This window comes from Trachymyrmex septentrionalis, unplaced genomic scaffold (assembly GCF_001594115.1).
Source record: "Trachymyrmex septentrionalis isolate Tsep2-gDNA-1 unplaced genomic scaffold, Tsep1.0 scaffold7, whole genome shotgun sequence".
Taxonomy (NCBI): domain Eukaryota; kingdom Metazoa; phylum Arthropoda; class Insecta; order Hymenoptera; family Formicidae; genus Trachymyrmex; species Trachymyrmex septentrionalis.
This window is the reverse complement of record NW_017305884.1, coordinates 871,192-894,155: the sequence shown is the minus strand read 5'-3', so window position 1 is coordinate 894,155 and position 22,964 is coordinate 871,192. Positions and strand designations below refer to the sequence as shown.

General features: G+C 29.6%; 2 protein-coding genes across 2 annotated transcripts in view; both read right to left on the bottom strand.

Moving 5' to 3' along the window:
* LOC108753439 (glycine receptor subunit alpha-2-like) overlaps nucleotides 1-7,724 on the bottom strand; it is an 11,887-nt gene extending 4,163 nt beyond the window's left edge. The window contains exons 1-5 of the mRNA XM_018494999.1: nucleotides 7,588-7,724; nucleotides 2,904-3,087; nucleotides 2,382-2,611; nucleotides 1,800-1,882; nucleotides 1,161-1,316 (exon numbers count right to left, since the gene is read on the bottom strand). Of these exons, the coding sequence (XP_018350501.1) occupies nucleotides 1,161-1,316; nucleotides 1,800-1,882; nucleotides 2,382-2,611; nucleotides 2,904-3,087; nucleotides 7,588-7,670 (736 nt within the window). The 5' untranslated portion in view covers nucleotides 7,671-7,724. The remainder of the gene's footprint in view (nucleotides 1-1,160; nucleotides 1,317-1,799; nucleotides 1,883-2,381; nucleotides 2,612-2,903; nucleotides 3,088-7,587) is intronic.
* A 2,151-nt stretch (nucleotides 7,725-9,875) lies between these two features.
* Nucleotides 9,876-22,469, bottom strand: LOC108753644 (glycine receptor subunit alpha-3-like). The gene is made up of 9 exons (XM_018495430.1): nucleotides 22,122-22,469; nucleotides 18,189-18,372; nucleotides 17,877-18,106; nucleotides 16,398-16,480; nucleotides 15,744-15,899; nucleotides 11,776-11,931; nucleotides 11,494-11,659; nucleotides 11,211-11,400; nucleotides 9,876-10,438 (listed from the first exon to the last, which is right to left on the bottom strand). Exons 1-9 carry the CDS (start codon nucleotides 22,202-22,204, stop codon nucleotides 10,172-10,174), a joined length of 1,515 nt encoding a protein of 504 aa, XP_018350932.1. The 5' UTR covers nucleotides 22,205-22,469; the 3' UTR covers nucleotides 9,876-10,171.
* Nucleotides 22,470-22,964: the final 495 nt, after the last annotated feature.

Genomic DNA, 22,964 nt, shown 5'->3' with positions numbered 1-22,964 from the left:
TATATATATATATAGATAGATAGAAGCTAAAATATGATTTGAATTATAAAGTGACACGGAAAGATTACCAGAGATTTTTACCTTCCTATTTTAACAGGCCATTCCCCCACATAACATAAAGTTCAAACTCCCACTTCTGTCACCCCCTACCCTTTTTCAGTTTCCGATGTGCTCTCAGTTAAGATGTCCTGTTTCTTATATACTTATTACAAGTGACTTCCATCACCAACTTGACGCACCAACAAATCTTAAAAAAAAAAGAGTAATAAAAATTTCGAACAATCATCGTGTGGCACAAGTATATGCACAATAAAATTTTTAACTTTTTTATAATAACGAGAATAAAGTGTAATCAATTACACATATATGTAACAGAACATCTATGTAATAGAATTTGCGACTTCTTATGACATGATGATAATTAAGGAACTGATAACAATACAAATAAAAAGGAGTAATTATTTCCGTTAGAAATGATTAGAGAGTTACGAGTCAATAAATTAAATCTACAAAATTGATAAAGATATGAGTGGTAATATACATACGTGAAAGTTAACATACCTACGTGATTTAATATTGTAATTTTAACAGACTCGGGATTAATGTTTTTTTATAAATTATTGTAATTGTGATCGTTTCGCCATCGTAACCTGACAGAGTTCGAAATGTTTATATATATTTTTACAAATTTTATATCTAACGGAATTAAATAGTTTTTCTATGGAAAAGATCAGTTATTACTTTTACTTAAAAGAGAGAAAGAAAAATAAATTATATTATGAAATAAGATTATTACTTAAAAAAATTAACAGCTCGCTAACGCATTCTGCATATGCTTCTTTATAGGCCTCTTAGATGATTTTTTCTTATGAGAAGCACGTTTATTTCATGATGTATTTGCCTTTTGAATTATAATATTGCAGCAATATATACAATATTTCTTACAAAGTATTAAAATTGCAACATTTTACAATATTGTTGCAATGTTTCCAATATAATATTTAAATTTCGATTTTGCAGCAATATTACTGCAATTTTTGTAATATTGCGCACTATTAAAATATTGCTGCAGTATTGCTGCAATATTCCATACTGTAAAGAATTGGTAAAACAGACAACTTTAGGATTCCTTATATATATAAATCGAATTTGTACTTTACCAAAATGCCCATCATAATATTGCGATGGGGTATAAGATATTCCGGAGCGATTAATCCACGTGTCCATGAGTTTATACTCCGTTAGATATAAATTATCCGCGATGACAATTGGATCTTCATCCCAGTCTAGCACCATTTCATTCACATTGTGAGTCCCTTTAGAAAGAAACATTTGTTCTGCTCGTGTTTCTTTGCATTTTTCTTACATTCGATTTTTATTGACATCTTCGTTGTTCAGACTTTTTATATTTTTATATTTTATATTTTTTATATATTTATATTTTTATATTTTATACGTGTAACTATGTACATATATATATTATATTTATATAATTACACATATAATTACAATACGTAATTTATTTCGTACTATAGAATAGGAAAATTATATACCAAAAAGCTATATATAATGAATTGACAATAAATATAATATAAAATTAGTAATAAATTATTCAGATAATAATATAAATAATACAATTTAAAAATCATTGTACAATTATTATTAATAATTATCAATAATAAGCGATAATCTCTAAAGGAATAGTGAATCCATATGTGAATAACATAAATAAACATAGAAATTCCTTATTCGATCTGATTATAAGCTGTATCTTAATACTTAATAAATTGATAACTTACAGCTTTCAAACACCAGCGGACACTCTTGCACGTCGAATGGAAACTTCTCTAATCGAAGGCCGCAGTTCAGAGTAGTTTCCAATCTGAAATTTAACCGAACATTAAGTAATCGATCGGTCGTTAGCTAGTTATGTTGAAAATTAATACAGAAAGCAAAATATGTAAAAAATTGGTCCGGAATAAAATTCGGTCAGATGCATCTCTTACCCAGGATTGGAAACGTTATTTTATAAAAGCAATCTTTTGTAAAAAAAATTATTGTTACTAATTTATTAAAAATTATTCGTTACTAATTTAAAAAAATAGTTTGTGTTACTTACAAAATTAGTATTTCTATGTTTAAATTTTTATAACAGAATTGAATAAGACTATTAAATATTTGTGTGTGCAAGCGCGCGCGCGCGCGCGTGTGTGTGTGTAATAATAATAAGGAATTAAAGTAATGATAAAAGTAATGGCTGAATTCGTTACCGTCATTCTAAAAATAGAAAAGTTACGAAAATGATAATCGTGTTACAAATAACGCGTTACTTACCAACCCTGCTTTAACCGCACAATTCTTCGAGAATAAATATTAAATACCTAATGTTTAATATGACCATGCCGTAAGAACTGATAGAGGTGAGTAGATCTTTGACGCCATTTCCCATTACTGCCGAGGTACGCTCATTCGCAACGTACACCGTAGGCGTCCAAATTAGTTTGTGAGCGTTTTGACCACCGTATATTTGAGTCAAATAAGGAGCTATATCCGTGAATTTAAGCCGTTTATCCAAATATCGAAACTGCATCATTAAATGCACATCAAATCGCTGTAATATAATGTTTATTCCTTTCTATTAACATTCCTGAACTATGCATTATCTGTAACACTTAGCCAGGGCTCGGTCTTATTTCAAATAAATTTATTTAAAATATATATTTTAAATAAAAGAAAAATTAAAACGCTATTTAATATTTATTATTTTAAATAACTTCTTCTGACCTATTTCATATTTAATATTTTAAACAAGTTTTTGGAACTTATTTCATATTTTTTATTTTAAATAAGTTGAATCGGTTTTACCGAGCCCTGCACATAGCTAAGTAAAATTATGCAGATACCAGAGTTTTGGCCATGTTGGACGTTATTGTGTAGATAAAAGCTTTGGTATAAATTCTGACCGGATCCGTTTCATTAATTACTCCGGGTGGTCTGACAATCTTATCGTAACGGCATTCATTTGCCAGTTCTTGCAGAAGTTCCGTTTGCGTCATGGAACTACCAAACGATGGGCAATTTCCTGGTCTACATGAAATAAATATATTGAATTCGCTTTAATTATAAGATATTAATTCTGTTCTATTTATGTAAATCTAATTTACATTTAGAATCATATTATTGCACACATGCATTTTTTTATAAATTCCCCAGCTAATGCTTGAAATATTCGTAAAATATTCCTAAAGTCCTAAAATTCAAAAATATTCTGATATATTCCAAAATATTTATATATTCAGATGTAAAAGCAATGTTTGTATTGAATGTGAAAAAAATGTATATATAAAAAGTAATTGTCTTTTCCTTTAGGATTTCATTTTTGTACAGTAATTTTACGCTGATAGAAAAAGAGTGCGGTTTTATAAAACTTAAATGCAGTAGACAATTTATAACGACGTACGTCATACAGCTGACACGCCTAGCTTTGAAATAGCGGCTCGAATTAATATTCTGGACTTCGCGGGTGTTGTCTCTAAGATATGTATATTCATTATCTCTTTGTATCGATGTGAATGACGCATCTACAAAGATGGTACCGGAAATAAATAAACGTATCGAAACTAATTTTTCTATCACTATTGATGACATATGTCTTCCGTGACAATTGCAAGTTCATACTCTTATCACGAGTTAATTAATTCAAAATATAATTTTCGAGTGTCGAAAGGTATCGACTGTAAAATTTTGCAAAACAATTGTTAGAGAAAAATTGTTATGTTACGATCCACATAACGCGACCTATTCTATCTTGCGAAAAGTAATTTGGTGCTCTATCGAACATATGTGCTTTATTTATAAAAACATCCACAAAGGAGCGCTGCCGACTATGTATTAAGTTCTTATCTTGTATGCTACTTGAAGTTATAACGTTGCATATCCTCGCTAAATATTTTGTTAATATAAGATATCGCCAAATTTACATATTCTCATGGAATTGTGTGTAATTAAGATTAAGATTAAGCTTTTGTGGCGTATTGAAATGCAAAACAGAAGACTATTCACAATATAAATATTTCTATAATTACTCGTCCAGATAGCACAAAATTTAAAATCGGGACATAAGATGTCTTTATCGGGACGTAAGACGTTTTTTAAATGGTAAAAATGTCTTTATAAAACATCTTTTAGACGTCTTTAAGATGATCCTAATGATCGTCTATTTTACTGACTAGACGCAATAATCTTTTTGTAACAATTTCTTTTTTTATTCTTTATATATTTTAAAATTCTTTTCAGTATACGTATTAAATTTCTTTCCAATATACATATTAATACGTATCTGTGAAAGTAGAGTTTTATACTTATACCGAGTACGGAAAACATTTAATTTTGAAATTAAGATCTTTATCATTTCTTAATCCAATATGGCGTCCAGAGCTGTTAACGTTATGACAATATTTACTTGATACAAAAGCTTAGCAGTCTACTTGCGAAATTGTAATTCACAGATTAGTAATTATTATATGAACAAACAACGAGTTCTTAAAATTAGACTTAGACATTTAAACGCTACAAAATTGATATATAAAAAATTATGCGTATGTGTGTGTACGATATTGATGTAGTAGTAACGTGTCAATGATGCGTAATTCATATGTTTATTGTATAATAAGTTCTAATGAATCGTCGATAAACCAGACTTTAAAAAAAACCCATATGAAAATGCTGAAGTAATGGCCGAATTTGATTATCGTCGATAGTATAGTCTTCTTAAATTTCAAATTTTTATATATATATATATATAATATATATGGGATACATTTTGTGTCTACTTCAATTCAATAAAAGCACTTTTTATTCCGATCAATAAATTGGGAGATTTTTTTATACGATTGCAATATATTAACAATTTCATCACTTCAATATTCCTTTATGCTTATTCTACAATAAGCCGGTAGTTAAGTTCGGACCTACAATAGGTGTTTCAAGCCTCAAGCCGTAAGAAATTTACCAATTACAGTCAAATGCAAGGAAAACAATTAACTATGATTCGTCCATTTCTTATGGCTTAAGGCTTAAAAATCTATTGTAGATCCGGGTTAGACGTCTTATGTCTCCACTTTAGACTTTGTGTCATCTATTTTGGACCTTGTGATCAGTTAAAAAAAGACAGAAGTTATGTAATAAAGTTAAACAATTAATATGACGCAGCTTAGTTATTTTTCAATGAATTAACTTTTAACTTCAACTAGTTATTTTAAACATATTAATTTTTTCGAAATTAAAAATGTTTTTACTCTCTAAGAAAACTACAATATTATTTTCTTCCATAAAATTTTAAACATTAGACAATGAGTTTCCATGTCAATCACGATTGTCATTACTATCATGTAACTTTGTTATTTTGAATAGAAAGAAACAAAGATTTCTCTAGTGATAATGATAATTTAAAAGAAAAATTAAATGAGAAAAATTTGGAAATAATATTAAAATAAAATTCTATTCTTCTATTAAAAATTATCAGTTATTTATAACAATTATGTCTACATGTATTCTACATTATGCATAATTACAATTATTTTTATATTATTGTCATAAACAATTTAAAAAAAATATTTTTTTCTACAAAATTATATTTCTTTACTATTTCATATAAACTTATTTTACCAGTAAAATATTAAATTTATAGTATGTTCTATATATTGCAGTTATTTTTAATTTTAATCGTTAAAACAATATTATAAAAATTATAATAATTATTTTAATTTAGTTAAATATTTTTTTAAATACAACTTTCAATTTAACTTTACTTTTAACTTAGTCCTCAGTTTGATAATGCCTGATTTATGCGTCGATCTTAATCTTAAAATCCTAAAATTCAGCCAATGGATACAGATTTCGGTTAGGATCAATTAGGACTGGTAGCCCTACTGGCTGAATTTTAGGATTTTAGGATTAAGACTGGAGCGTAAATCAAGCAAATCTTTTAACATATAACGTTATTTCTCATCAAAAACTGAGTCTAAAATTGACGGACCATTTTGCAATTTTTGCAATAACGAGATATTGGTTTTTAAAGATTGTCAAATAAGCGGATAAAATCGACGATAAGACAATTTTGAGATATTTTTAAGTGTTCTTTATGAAATATTTTGAAGATGAATTCTCTTAAAAATTTTTTATTTTAAGCTCATTCTACATGGAATGTAAAATACTGAACGCAAAGCGCAGGACGCAGAACGTAAGTCGCAAATCGTAAAATTTTTGCATCTATGTCTCTACATAGATTCGCCGCAAACAATCTGTCATTCAATCAGACATGGCATGTAAATACTTATCGCAATCATATTTGTTGAATGATGCATTCGTATCGACGCAGAACGCGAAAATTGGAGTTCTTCCAATTTCGATGCGTCCTGCGTCTTGTAGCCTACTACGGAATATGGTGAGCCTTATGCATCAATTTTAGACATTTTATTTATGGAATAATCCGAATAACTAAACAAAATTACAAACATTGCAAAATGATTCATAAATTGTAACCTCAGTTTTTGACCAAGAATAGCGCGATATGGTTAGTGGGCGTTTTTTGAGATACACTCTGTGTATATGTAAACATATATTTTGCATTCTGTTTCTTACTATGTACCCTTTTTATTTTTACTCAATTGATTTACTTATAACGCTAAGTGATAACTATTAAAATAAGCATCAAATCAATATTTATAAGTACTCGTCGGCACCCGCATGCGCGCACGATAGAGTTACGAAAATTAAATTTGAATATTGTTATTTAAACAAGTGTGGATTGAATGCTTATTTATCATGGAAATAAAGCACAAAACTGATGGCTCTCGTGAGCGTACGAAAACGAATTAATCGCCTGCTGCGAAAATTAAAGTGGCTTTTGTTAAAGTCTGCTGCTTTTTGTCTCGTTGCTGGAAAAAGCAATCGACTGTTTTTGCACCATACCAAGAAACAGACTTTTCGCTCTTTTCAGGATAATTTACGGTATTACTTCAATTCGTTAACTGGCCGATCGATTGCAATTACGAGGTCAAATGTTATGCACTGATAATTGTTTGAAAGCAGCTATAAAATTTTGCAAGGTTAAGAACAGTTCAAGTGGATTTTATCTCTCGATGTGCCGCGTTTCCTTACATCGGACGCACAAATGTATACGCCCAACTTACGTAATTATTATATATACATTATTTGCAGGCGAGAAATGAGGATAAAAAACGAAAATGTTACCATTAACACATTTCTATTTTTTTCTTTGTTTTGATGCGTGGAAGGATAACGACAAGAGCAACGCGCGCTTTTACGAAATTTACGGAAATATACATCTTGTAAAAACCATCAATACTTGATGTTGAGAAAACCTTTACAATATAATATAATGCTTTATTTTATATATATATATATATATATAGGTACGCATATATAGTATTTTCTTGTCTATAAGAAATTGTGTATCGTTGCGAATCAGGCGCTTGTCTTTTGATTGCGCTAGTTTTATATATTTCTTTATCTTTTCTTTCTTTTTTTTCCACGCTGTTAGTCATAAAATTAATAGCAGCTTACACTTTGATTGCTTCCGTGAGTAATTGTACTCTAAATAGATAAATGAGGAGTATTAGAACAAGGACTTTTTCTCCGAAAATCATTCTCAAGTACTCTTTTCTATCACTTAACAGCACCACTAACAGATTCCGACTGATCTTTTCTTGTAACCAGTCAGTGCGGTCAGGCGAGCAAATTTATTGAAAACCAGATAATTAGACCAAAGCTCGCTCCCACTCTCATGGTGCTCCTTTAGACTTGCTTGAACTCATACATGCACATGAACACACATAGTACAAGTATGTATATTCTCGTGTACCAATCTATGACATCAATGCACACATTCATTATATGTTTAAGTCTTATATTGTAAATTCTCGCGCTTATCCATAATCGTATAATTTACGCATAATTGTGTAACATGGACGCAATTCAATGCGTGATTTTAATTCAATGCGATTTGTACGGGAGAAACGAATGAAAATTCTTCCGCAGTCGACGACAACTGACTAATGAGAATCATTAGCAAGACGTTTGATGACATGGATAAGAAAGTTTTCAAAAAGTTAAATAAAAATGTCATGTGTACATTTATTTCAAGCAGTAATTTTTAAGATATAAGGGTTCAATATAGCCACTTACAGATTACATTTAGACGACTATCAGTCCATGAATCGTGCGTGCGAGAGTCAATAAACGCGCACTTCAGCATTTAAATATATTCTATCTAGATGACGATCTTATAAGTATGGACTGACAATAAATTATAGTATTTGCAGAAAAACAGTCCGGAGGATTAGATAGAGAAACTTTTTTTTCAAGTATTTCTCTTTCTCAAAGTATCCGGGAATATACATTGCGCGTGTCAGTTAAACATACGACGCGTTAGCATTATATAATATTATAATTAAAAATGATATATTGTAGCAAAGCATAAAATCAGATTCTTTTTGAAAATGTAAACTGCAGATAATTAAAAAATATGCAAAACAAAACTTTGTAAAATCGTATAGGAAAAGGTAATCATGTGTATAAAGCTATTTTATATTTATTTTATATAATAATTAAATATATTTCTTATATTTGTACGATATATAAGAGAGCCCACCCCGAGACGAAACTTTCACAACAAATGTTGATAATATTTGTAAAATTGGTATTCCATAAACAATTTTATTCTTTATAAAATCTTGTCCGGCATCTTGCGTGTACATTGCAAATAGAAATAGCAGCATACTTATATCTTAAAATCAACCCAACTGTTAAATTAATACAATTGAATTTCTTCCTTTCTAATCATTTTTCGATTCTGTTATGTCCAAAAGACTCTATGATAATTTTCTTTCACGAAAATGTTATCGTCAGAATTTGTTAAATAAACCATGGAACCAACACAGAAAACTCGTGAGAAAAGAGATAACGCAAGTGAAATGAATGGCAATTCCAGTCCTCTTTGAACAGAAGTTTGAAATCGTACGAAAGATCACGAGATTATGATAAATCTAATAACTCTTGGAAAGTCAAATATTGCCCCCAATATGGAATCTGCGAATCGAATGCAGGAAAAGAAGAGAATTCAGAACTCGGAAAGAAGTAAACCAGAGCTAAGAGTACATTCCAAAACGTCTTTTCCGAGGAAAATTCTATTCGAAATATACAGTGTTTCCGTTCTACGAGATTGGCTCTCATGAATAGATAGAGCGGTATAAACTAATTGTAAGTCGAACAGTTCTTCATCATTATGCAAGTATAGGGCTTTGCTAAATATAGGATCGCAATGGGAAAGAGTACGTGAATAAAATGATAAATATATAGGACTGCAACGAGAGGAAGAGGAGCACAAATATACGAGCACTCATCTTCTTAATTCTATTTTGGAGAATTATGTATCGACGTTGCCAATAAGAAGTATGTTAACTGTAATTTTAGACATAATATTTTTCATTAATTTTTTATTTGTGTGCGTGAATCTGTTCAAATCGCTTATATGTAAATGATATGTTTTGAGAGAATAAAGTTCACAATTGCATCTATTAATATAAATTTAGGTTCTGTACGTTCTTTATTTTTCTATAGTAACTGAAAATTATTGGGAATTAAATTTCTTAAAATGTTACAATTTTCGCACTCGTAATATCTTCTATAAATTTTTTTATCTCAGTTCCATCTTAATTATTGCCGTTTCAAATTTCGTTATTCGTGGAACGTATCTATCAAGTTAAACTTAGTTGAACTTTGCTACGCTTAATACTTTTAATTTCTACATCTTATGATTCGTATTTCTTGTGCTGTTTCGTATTTGTTATTTAGTCTGCACAAGTGCAGAAAATTAAAATACACTATTAACAAATTTTGTGTTATGTTTTGCTGCTAATCTGTCTAAAAAAATTATCTTACAAAATCTGTTTTAGACAAATTTAGCTATCTGGACTAAGACCCAAAGTACAATAGGTATATCTTTAATCGTAGGAATCAACCAATCATACTTGATCATTTTCTTCATATGTGACTGCGATTGATCAATATCTAACGGTTAGTTTACTATTGTGCTTCGAGACTTAAAATACGGAGATTTAATTAAAATTGATCATTGCACAGTACAATTTTAGATCCATATAAAAGACCAATACAGGATGTTGAATATGATAAATGATATAGGAAATACTATTCTACTGCGTTTATCAATCCATTGAGCGATCTGTTGAGGTGTCATTGTTGTGAAATTGTGTAACTTAGCTAGAGTTGACCTGCGTGTAAATGATTTAGCTGGTGGGGGGGTGCTGTCGATGGTTGTGGTGCTACCAACGGAATAATTTGGATCTTTATCCTCTTGTATCGTTACTGATGGGATGTTGAGCGCGCTCGGAAAACTCTGGAAATAACAAAAAATACGATCATATTTATACGGTCATATTTCTACGGTCATATTTCTTAGCACATTCTGAGACGATCATTCCTTTAAGACTTTAAGCAAAAATTTGTTCCAGAACTTTTAATTTTTAAATTATAATAAAAACCAATTAACGTATCAGCAGATAAATACAAGAGACAAACAGGGACCCCAAATCACTGTTATAGCAAGTGTTTACGTGAGATGCCCCCCGTGATCAGCTATCATAAACAGATATACAACACAGTATGTATATATTTATATGTTACAGGAAAAAGACATTCTCTCTCTCTCCCTCCCTCCCTCCTCCCCTCTCTCTCACTACTCATTTTAATTCTGCTAGCCATAAATATTTAATTATTTGCTACCTTTCCTATTGATGCTTTTGATAAAAGACAAGTCGGAACAAATTTTGCAGAAATGAACAGTTAGACTAAGTAATTGCACGAATCCTACAAGAACATTCGCATATTGACTTTTAAGAAAAAATAGCACTTATCGATAATTATATACTTTAGCACCCCAAAATTTAGCATCCCAAAAATTAATAAAATTATATATACATTTTTTGTCCCGCTATAACATTCTGCTATGGTAAACGTGAAAATGATTTTATTTAAGATTCTTGAAATATGATAATCTTTACCTAAAATAAAGCTACATATTTCTTTCCAAAAATAATATTTTTCAGTACAATCACATTATTTACGATGTTAAAGATATTGCTTTAATTATTATTTAATCAGAGACTCACGTGTACGGTGAGATAATTCTGACTTGTGAAGTCTTGCTCGTTGTTCGTACTCGCATTGTCTAACGATGACCATGATCGGGATCGTTCCAAACCGGTGGTATTCTTCTGAAATTGTTTTCTTGCCAAACGTGGCGTCAAGGTTGATTTAAGAATGTACTTGCTGTTAACTTTTTTCAATGGTACGTTTTTTCTGTGCAAATATAATACAGTATTTTTAAATAACTTCTATCGAATGATAAACGAAATTGTAAGCGTGTGAAATTTCGACAAAAATGTTACATACTTCCTCCTATATATGGTGTTGACAAAGGCAAATTCGACCATTGCCGCAAACAAAAATATTGTACAACCCAAAAACCAAATTTCACTCGCTTTTATATAAGAAACCTTCGGTAATGAATTTTCAACTTTCGATGCGAGTGTCATAAATGCTAAAATAGTATTTGTGCCTAAAAGAATAAAAGTCGTACAGGTATATATATATATATATATATTACATGTATTATTATTTAATATTAACAAGAACTTAATGAAGAATATTAAGAAGAAAGCAAATATATTTTACCTAAAACTATTCGTGGTGCGCTCGCATCTTGATGTAACCAAAAAGACACCCACGAAATCACAACAATCAATATAGATGGTATATAATAATCCATCATAAAGAATCCCATTTCACGGGCTAGTTTAAATGTGATATTTATCGAACTGAAATTGCCGGCTGCAATCATTATGCCATTTATTTTAATGACAGTTACATTCAATAGTACTTATATTTTTTATTACATTCAACAGCATTTTTATTTCTTTATTAGATCAAGCGTTAAGGAGATCTTAAAGTCGTCTGTTTTACCGATTATTTTTCAAGTAAGTATTTTTTTAACTACTATTATATATAGATTAAAAAATTCTTTTCCACAATTAAAATAAACAATAATGTAGTCCAAACTGGTCGACTTATTTCAAAAATGAAAAAAAGATAGAAACAGTTTTATTATCGGCTTCTGATGTCGACTCGCAACAAATATCTGCTTTATATACGAGTTTTATACTTTGTACGCATAAGACAATGGTTTAGACTAGGGATTACATAAACAGACAATGTTGTGTTCTTAGAATTAAGTTTAGACATCTAATATAAAACATCTAACATTGACATCTAATATTAAAAATTAATTAAAAAGTTTGTTACGTATATGTGAATACGACATGGATGTAGTAGTGTGTAGTGATGTTTCAATGACATGTAAATCATATGTGTGTAAGTCTTAATAAATCGGTAATACAAACGGCTTTAGAATCCCCCTAAGGAAATCAGCATCCCAAACTTTTCTGATTTTGTAAAAAAGATAGTGTAAGATATGTTACTGGATCCTTACTTGTGTTCTGTTTCTTGTTCATCTCATTATGACATTTTTGTGAGACAGCACTGATACGGATTATTGGTAGTTGCAAAAATGAGCTGTAGTAGATACCCATTATTTGATAAGATGTCAGAGATTGTATGTTTTTGGGATAAAAATATAAATATGAAAGTATGAAGATTTCTTCAAAAAGGCTGACAATGGCGCTTTTTATGTCATATTCGATTATGTTATATTCTTACGTTCAATTGAATAATTTGAATCAAAATGTAAATATCTGAAAGAGTTGGTAGGCTCCGTGTATAAATTAAATTTTATAGATTAATTTTTCTATCATCCACTATCATCTTTACAGCTAAAAAATTAATACTGTTATTCTCATTCATATCTATAGTGAATTATATTCTTTCATAGTAAGAACTGAACTTTTCTAAACTTTCATTCATTTGTTTTTTTTTTTTTTAGCTCTAACAATATATCATCGACATATCAATTATGTGCTCTATATGTTGTGTGTGGGTATTCAAAGCTTGTTCGTATATAATATGACTTAAGAGGTTTGCCAATAAATATTGTTCCTTAATTTTGAGGACAGGAATATGTGAAGTTTAAAGATTTTATGGATTATTTGTGATTTAGTGAAGTGAATGCGTTTTTTAGTCAGGATAAGATCAGTTTTATGGAGGATGTCCTTTTGATTTACGAATTCCTAGTGGCCTTTGAATTGGAGGAACTTTGGGATGATATTATTATCCCCACAGTTTGAAAAACGCTAAATTTGACAGTTTTTTGAGCGAAGGAAGATCTAAGTTTGCTGAAAGTATTTACTTTAATAACAATACTTTTCCTGTGGAAAAATTTAATAAAACTTTTAAGACTTCCATGTAAATTTTCTATACAAAAAAGCTACGCTTCGCGTTTATCTACGTATCCAAATCCATTATTAAAATACCAATATTTTGCGAACATTGCAGTTCATCAGGACGAAAAGCAGTCTGATATTGAACTGCTCCTCCAAGGATTTCCCTTTATATACGCTGTTTAGAGATAGAAGCTAAAATATGATTTGAATTATAAAGTGACACGGAAAGATTACCGAAGATTTTTACCTTCCCATTTTAACGAGCCATTCCCCCACATAACACAGATTTCAAACTCACACTTTTATTACTCCCTACCCTTTCCAGTTTTCAATGTGCTCTCAGTTAAGATGTCTTGTTTCTTATATATTAATTATTACAAGTGCGACTTCCATCATCAACTTGACGCACTAACAAATCTTTAAAAAAAAAAAGTAATAAAAATTTCAGACAATTATTGTGTGGCACAAGTGTATGTAATAAAATTTTTAAATTCTTTATAATAACGAGAATAAAGTGTAACCAATTACGCATATCTATGTAATAGAATTTACGACTTCTTGTGACATGATGATAATAAAGGAACTGATAACAGTACAACTAAAGGAGTAATTATTTTCGTTGGAGATGATTAGAGAGTAATAAGTCAATAAATTCGATCTATAAAACTGAAGGTACGAGCGGTAACATCTATGTGCTGACATACCTACACTGCGATAAAAAAACATTAAACCTGAATTTGTTAAAATTACAATATTAAGTCATGTACACTGAGAAACAAATGCTATCGATTCAATTAAGGTCCATATTATGGACTGTCATTAACATAAGTAATTAATTCATGTATATTTTTATTGACATAAAAGCCTTGATTATTCAATAATTAAAGTCATTTTTTATGTCAATAAAAATATACATGAATTAATTACTTATATTAACGACAGCTCGTAATATAAACTTTAATTGAATCAATAGCATTTGTTTCTCAGTGTACGTGACTAATATTGTAATTTTAACAGACTCAGGTTTAATGTTTTTTTATGAATTATTATAATTATAATCATTTCGCCATCGTGATATTGATGATGACCTGATAGAGTTCGAAATGTTTATATATATTTTTTGGATAAATGTTTATATTAAATTTTATATGTAACGGAATTAAATAGATTTTCTAAAAAAAAGATCAGATATTAGTATTTTTACTTAAAAGAGAGAAAGAAAAATTAATTACATTATAAAATATGATTATTACGTAAAGAAAAATTAACAATGCGAGGATTCGACTCCGTTGACTGGATAAAAAAAAGTACAACCGTGCATTTCAGTCCGTTATGTCGCTTTCTTGCTTATTAACGCACAATCCCTTACAGCGCGAAATATTACAACATTGCAATATTACTTTGAAAGATTGCAATATTTTATGAAACATTGTTGCATTCCTGTATCAACTAAAATCAAACATTCCTACAATATTCTGCGATTGAGCACGAGCGTGGCGGAGCAGACAGCGCACTTGTCTGCTATATTAGAGATACCGGGTTCGATTCCTGACAGAACCGAGAAATTTTCGTACGCTCGTAGTTCCTCTCAAAAAGCAATGGCAAACCACCGAGTAATATATTTGTTCTTAGAAAATTCTCTTCTAAATCGTCGTTTGGAATCAACGTTAAACTACGTAAGTCCCATGACTGTGTACAATTAGCGTGCGCATCACAGATACATATATATAAGAGAAGTCACCACGCTCGGCCATAGGACAATAGGACTAAGAAGAAGAATTATGATATTTCTGCAATATTATGCAATATTTCAATAATGCATTCATTAATCCATTTTTATTGATTGCTAAAATATTATTGCTTAGCATCACATTTCAATACAAAATATATATATTAAAGTTATGAATAAAAAAACATTCAGGGACCTAGAAAGCACACCCGAAAGAGTTTGAGAATATTCAGGATACTCGCTAATTCATTCTGCACATGCCTTTTTATAGCCTTCCTAAACGTTTTTTTTCTTATGAGAAGTGCGTTCATTTCATGATTTACTTGCCTTTTGAATTATAATATTACAGAAATATATTACAATATTTCCTATTAAAATTGCAATATTTTACGATATTGTTGCAATATTTCCAATATAATATTTAAATTCCAATATTGAAGCAATATTGCTACAATTTTTATAACATTGTGCAATATTAAAATATTGTTCCAGTATTGCTGCAATATTTCGTGCTGTAGAGAATTGGTAAAACAGACCACTTTAGGATTCCTTATATATATAAATCGATTGTACTTTACCAAAATGCCCATAATGATATTGCGATGGAGTATAAGTTATTCCGGAGCGATTAACCCACATGTCCATAAGTTTATACTCCGTTAGATATAAATTATCCGCGATGACAATTGGATCTTCATCCCAGTCTAGCACCATTTCGTTCACATTGTGAGTCCCTTTAGAAAGAAACATTTCTTCCGTTCGCGTTTCTTTGCATTTTTCTTACATTCGATTTTTATTGACATCTTCGTTGTTCAGACTTTTTATATTTTTATATTTTGTATTTTTTTACATTTATCCTTTTTTTTATATGTGTAACTATACTATACTAGTATATATATATATATATTTTTATTTATTTATTTATTTATTTATATCATATATAATTACAGTAATTTATTTCATACTTATAGAATAGGAAAATTATATACCAAAAAGCTATTATGTATAATGTATAACGACAAATATAATAAAATTAATAATAAATTATTCAGATAATGATATAAATAATACAATTTAAAAATCATTGTCCAATTATTATTAATAAATATTAATATTAAGCAATAATCTCTAAAGGAACAGACCGACATGTGAATTATATAAATAAACAAAGAAATTCCTTATTCGATCTGATTATAAGCTGAATTTTGATACTTAATAAATTGATAACTTACAGCTTTCAAACACTAGCGGACACTCTTGCACGTCGAATGGAAACTTCTCTAATCGAAGGCCGCAGTTGAGGGTAGTTTCCAATCTGAAATTTAAACGAACATTAAGTAATCTGTCGTTGACCAGTTATGTTCAAAATTAGTGTAGAAACAAAATATGAAGAAAATTGGCCAGGTATAAAATTCATCCGGATGCATCTCTTACCCAGGATTGGAAATGTTACTTTATAAAGCAACTGTTACTTTTGTACAAAAATTATTGTTACTAATTTATTAAAAATTATTCGTTACTAATTTAAAAAAATAATTTATTACCATTACTTAGCAAGTAACGAGTCATTCCTTTGTCATTACTTTTTTGTAATGTTAAAATAGGATATTACATTAAATAATTACATTATTTAATAATTAATATTAATTGTAAAAATCAATATTAAAACTTCAAATTTTAAAAGCAATATAAAAATCTTGACTAATAAACAAGCAAATAGAGATGTTAGAATAAAAATGATTTAATTATTGTTAATACATAAAAATCAAACGATTTAATACGTAAAAATCAAATGGGATTTAATTTGAATTATTTTAACTATTATATATTCTCTTTTAGATATGATATGACAATAACTATTTTGATTGTAATTATCTTGAAGAGGATGAATGATATTTTTAGAATGTTACCTCATTTCGACATATTGATGACTATAGATGTTAATATTTTAATTAATATTATTGTATTAATACCATACTGATGAAGCTCACACTCTGTGCGTTGAAACGTTTACGAAATTATTTTTATGATTTAATTATAATTAAATCATTTTTATTCTAACATCCCTTTTTGCTCGTTTATTAGTTTTGGTCGTTATCAAGATTTTAATATTGCTTTGCAAATCATCGAACGTTATCATTCATGTTTATTTAAATTTTAAGCTAATCTTACAGCAAACATATCTTTATATTAAACTTATATACCTAATAAATTTTCGATAATTCTTTATATTAACATTTTTCTTTTTCAAAGTATGCTTATTTCTATCAAAGCAAATTGTAATTTATATAAACATAAATTTTATTAAAAATTTTTATAAAATACTTTTTAAACATTATTGACGTTATTTCGAATGCATTCCAGTATTCACTGCTAATATTGAAAGTTTATAGTTTACGTTAATACATACACATATGCACACTACAAATTTTCGGTATTGACAGTGACTATCAGAATGCAGTCTAACAATAAGATATAAAATACAAAATGTCTTTCTATGTTTAAATTTTTATTAAAATTAAATAATACGATCTATTAATTAGATATATATCTATGTATAAAAATAATAAGAAATTATATAAAATAATGTCAGCTAAATTCGTTACCGTCATGCTAAATATGTTACAAAAATGATAATCGTGTTATAAATAACGCGTTACTTACCAACCCTGCTTTAACCGCACAATTCATCGAGAGTAAATATTAAATACCTAGTGTTTAATATGACCATGCCGTGAGAACTGATAGAGATGAGTAGATCTTTGACGCCATTTCCCATTACCGCCGAAGTACGCTCGTTCGCAACGTACACTGTAGGCGTCCAAATTAGTTTATGAGCGTTTTGACCACCGTATATTTGAGTCAAATAAGGAGCTATATCCGTGAATTTAAGCCGTTTATCCAAATATCGAAACTGCATCATTAAATGCACATCAAATCGCTGTAATATAATGTTTCTTTTCTATTAGCATTCCTCGACGATGCATTAACATAGCTAAGTATAAGTAAAATTATGCAGGTACCAGAGTTTTGGCCATGTTGGACCTTATTGTGTAGATAAAAGCTTTGGTGTAAATTCTGATCGGATCCGTTTCATTAATTACTCCGGGTGGTCTGACCATCTTATCGTAACGGCATTCATTTGCCAATTCTTGCAGAAGTTCCGTTTGCGTCATAGAACTACCAAATGATGGGCAATTTCCTGGTCTACATAATAAATATATTGAATATATGAAATAAATATATTGAATTCGCTTCAATTATAAAATATTAATTCTGTTCTATTTATGTAAACTTAATTTACATTTAGAGTCATATTATTGCACACATGCATTTTTTTATAGATTCCCCAGCTAATGCTTGAAATATTCGTAAAATATTCCTAAAATCTTAAAATTCAAAAATATTCTGACATATTCCAAAATATTTATAGGATGTAAAAGCAAACATTTGTATTAAATGTGAAAAAAAAAAATATATATATATATAAAAAAATTGTCTTTTTCTTTAGGATTTCTTTTTTGTACATTTGTGTAATTTGATGCTGATAGAAAGAGTGCGGTTTTATAAAACTTAAATGCAATAGACAATTTATAGCAACGTATGTTACACAACTGACACGCCTTTAAAAAAGCGACTCGAATTAATATTCTAGATCTTGTTTCTTCGCGAGTGTCTCCAAAGTATGTATATTCATTATCTCTTTGTACCGATGTGAATGACGCATCTATAAAGATGATACCGGAAATATAGATAAATGTGTATTGAAACTAATTCTTCTATCACTATTGATTCTGCACATGTCTTCCGTGATAATTGAAAGTTCATATTCTTATGACGAGTTAATTAATTCAAAATATAATTTTCAAGTGTCGGAATGTATCGATTATCAAAACAAATTTGCGAAACAATTGTTAGAGAAAAATTGTTATGTTATGATCCACATAATACGAGCTGTTATATCTCTTGCGAAAAGTAATTTGGTGCTCTATCGAACACATGTGCTTCATTTATAAATAACATCCACAAAGGAGCGCCGCGCTATGTATTAAGTTCTTATCTTGTATGCTACTTGAATTTACAACGTTGCATATCCTCGCCAAATATTTAGTTAATATAAGATATCGCCATATTTACATATTCTCATGGAATTGTGTGTACCAATTAAGATTAAGTTTCTGTGACGTATTATGACATGCAAAATAGAAGACTGTTCTGCACAATATAAATATTTCTATAATTACCTATCCAGGTAACACAAAGTCTAAAATCGGGACATAAGAAGTCTTTATAAGACGTCTTTTAAAAGGTAAAAATATCTTCATAAATCATCTTTTAGACGTCTTTAAGACGATCTTAAAGTCGTCTATTTTATTGACTAAACGCAATAATTTTTATGTAACAATTACTTTATTCTTTCTCAATTTTCAAAATTCTTTTCCAGTATACGCATTAATATGTATCTATGAGGTAGAATTTTATAGTTGTACTGAGAATGTAAAACATTTAATTTCGAAATTGAAATCTTTACCATTTCTTAGTCCAATATGGCGTTCAGAACTGTCAACATTGTGACAATGCACGCCGCCGAGAGGCTATGAATTCACGCGGCTTCATCGCACATTGGCTGATATGTTCTTTCCTTTTTTAATTCGAAAACTACAGCGAATATCTCAAAATGATATGTGACATGATAATGACTTTTTTGTTCCCCTTGACTCAATCTATGCCCCCAATGCGGCTCCTACCTTATTTCTGAGACATCCTGTATATTGTAGTTGATTCTTAATCGTTAAAAAACCTAATATTATACAAATTATAGTAATAATTATTTTAATTTAGTTAAATATGTTTTTAAATAAAACTTTCAATTTAATTTAACTTTTAACTTAGCCTTTAGATTAGAAATGCCTAATTTATGTTTCGATCTTAATCTTAAAATCCTAAAATTCAGCCAATGGATACAGATATCAGTTAGGACCAATTAGAACTGGCAGCCGTACTGGCTGATTTTAGAGTTAAGACTGGAACGTAAATCAAGCATATCTTTTAATGTATTCCTCATCAAAAAACTGAGTCTAAAACTAACGAATCATTTTGCAATTTTCGCAATAATTAACGAGATATTAGTTTCTAAAGATTGTCAAATAAGCGAGTAAAATCGGCGAATAAGACAATTTTAAGATATTTTTAAGTGTTCTGTATGAAATATCTTAAAGATAAGCTCTCTTAAAAATTTTTTTTGTCTTAAGCTCATTCTACATGGAATGCAAAATACTGAACGCAAAGCGCAGGACGCAGAACGTAGGTCGCATATCGTAAAATTTTTGCGTCTATGTAATCTACATAGATTCGTAGCGAGCAATCTGTCATTCAATCTGACATTGCATGACAACAATTGACCGTTCTCGCGATCATGTCTTGATTGACGCGTCCACATCGGCGCAAAACGCAAAAATTGAACTTTGATACGTCCTGCATCTTGTAGCTCACTATATTACGACTTGCGACCTGCGTTCTATATGCTGAGTACAATAGAATGAGTCTTATGCGTCGATTTTAGACATTTTATTTATGGGATGATTAAAAAAAATTGCAAACATTGCAAAATGATTCATAAATTTTAAATTCAGTTTTTGACCAAGAATAGCGCTATATGGTTCGTGTTTTTGAGATACATGCTTTGTACATGTAAACATATATTGTATTTTGCATCCTGTTTCTTAATATCTCCCCTTTTTATTTGAATTTTACTCAATTGATTTACTTATAATGCTAAATGATAATTAAGATATTAAAATAAGCATCAAATCAATATTTATAAGTTGATAATAATCAAACGTATGTTGCGTGTGTGTATGTGTCGGCACCCGGATGCGCGCATGATAGAGTTGCAAAAATTAAATTTGAATATTGTTATTTGAACAGGTGTAAATTGGATTGAATGCTTATTTATCATGGAAATAAAACATGAAACTGATGATTCTCGTAAGTGTACAAATATGAATCGAACAATTAATAGTCTGCTGCAAACATTGAAATAACTTTTGTTAAAGTCTATTGGTTTTTATCTCGTTGCTGGAAAAAGCAATCGATTATTTTCGCACCGTACAAAGAAACAGTTTCGCTCTTTTCAATATAATTTACGGTAATTTACTACAATTCGTTAACTGGCCGATCGATTGCATTTACGAGAAGGTCAAATGTTATGCACTGATAATTGTTTGAAAACGGCTATAAAATTTTGCAAGGTTAAGAATAGTATTCAAGCGGATTTTATCTCTCGATGTCGCGTTTTCTTACATCGGACGCACAAATGTATACGCCCAGCTTACGTAAAAAGATACATTATTTGCAGACGAGAAACGAGGATAAAGATCGAACATGTCAGCATTAATACATTTTTATTTTTTTCTGTTTTGATGCGGTATTTTTTAGCGTGGAAGGATAACGACACGCGCGGTTTTACGAAATTTATGGAAATCTCGTAAAAACCATCAATGCTTGATGTTGAAAGAACCGCTCTGCCTTATCTCTCAAGATAAAAATAAATTTTCAATATTCATTAAAATTTTGTTAAACTATAAACTGAAAATTTTAATAAACAGATTTTTTTTAAATAGATAGTGCCTCATAAACTTTTTATATCCAAATCTAAATTACATGCAATACTGGGACATGTGCATTTTATATAATATAATATAATGTTTTATTATGTATATACATATATAAAATAATTTTATAATGTAAGATACTGAGTGTTTTATATATATATATATATAAAGATAGATAGATAGACAGATACACATCTACATAATCCTTGTCTTTTCTTGTCTGTAAAAAATTGTGTATCCTTGCGAATCATGCGCTTGCTTTTGTGATTGCGCTATGTATTTTATATATTTTTTTATCCTTTCTTTCTTTTTCCATTAGTAATAAAATTAAGTGCAGCTTACACTTTGATTGCATCCGTGAGTAATAGTACTCCTAATAAGTAAACGAGGAGTATTAGAACGAAGACTTTTTCTCCGAAAATCATTCTCAAGTACTCCCTTTTCTGTCACTTAACAGCACCACTAATAGATTCCGACTGATCTTTCCTTGTAATCCGCCAGTGTGGTCGGGCAAGTAAATTTACTGAAAACCAGATAGGCAGACCAAAGCTTGCTCCCACTCTCATGGTGCTCCTGCTTGAACTCATACATGCACATGCACACACGTAATACATACATATATATATATATACGTACATTCTCATGTAGCAACCTATGACATCAATGCACACATTCATTATATGTCTAAGACTTATATTGAAAATTCTCGCGTTTATCCATAATCGTATAATTTACACATAATCGTTTAATTAATGCACGCAGTTCAATGCGTGATTTTAATATCAGATCTTGACTAACTTCTCGGCTTGACTAACTTCTCGGAATTCATCATGTATAATCATTACTCATTCGCGTTGCGAAAAGATGCTGAAAAATTCTAAATAATACTCGATGATTCATATATCTGTGCGATGAAATTTCTCTCTTATCTCCGTGAAAACCTCGTGAACTTAAGTTTTATTGCTGCATGATTACGCATACAGATATATTCTCGTATACCTAGTATTATCATATTATTGCATGACTTAATTACTGCAAAAACAAAGTCTATTAAAAAATTTAATATTTAATGTAGAACAGATGTAGAACAGATAATGATTTAATATATATATTCTAGAGAATATATCTATGCGCAACACACACACAAACACGCACGTACGCACGCAAGATGTTACAAGTTATTAT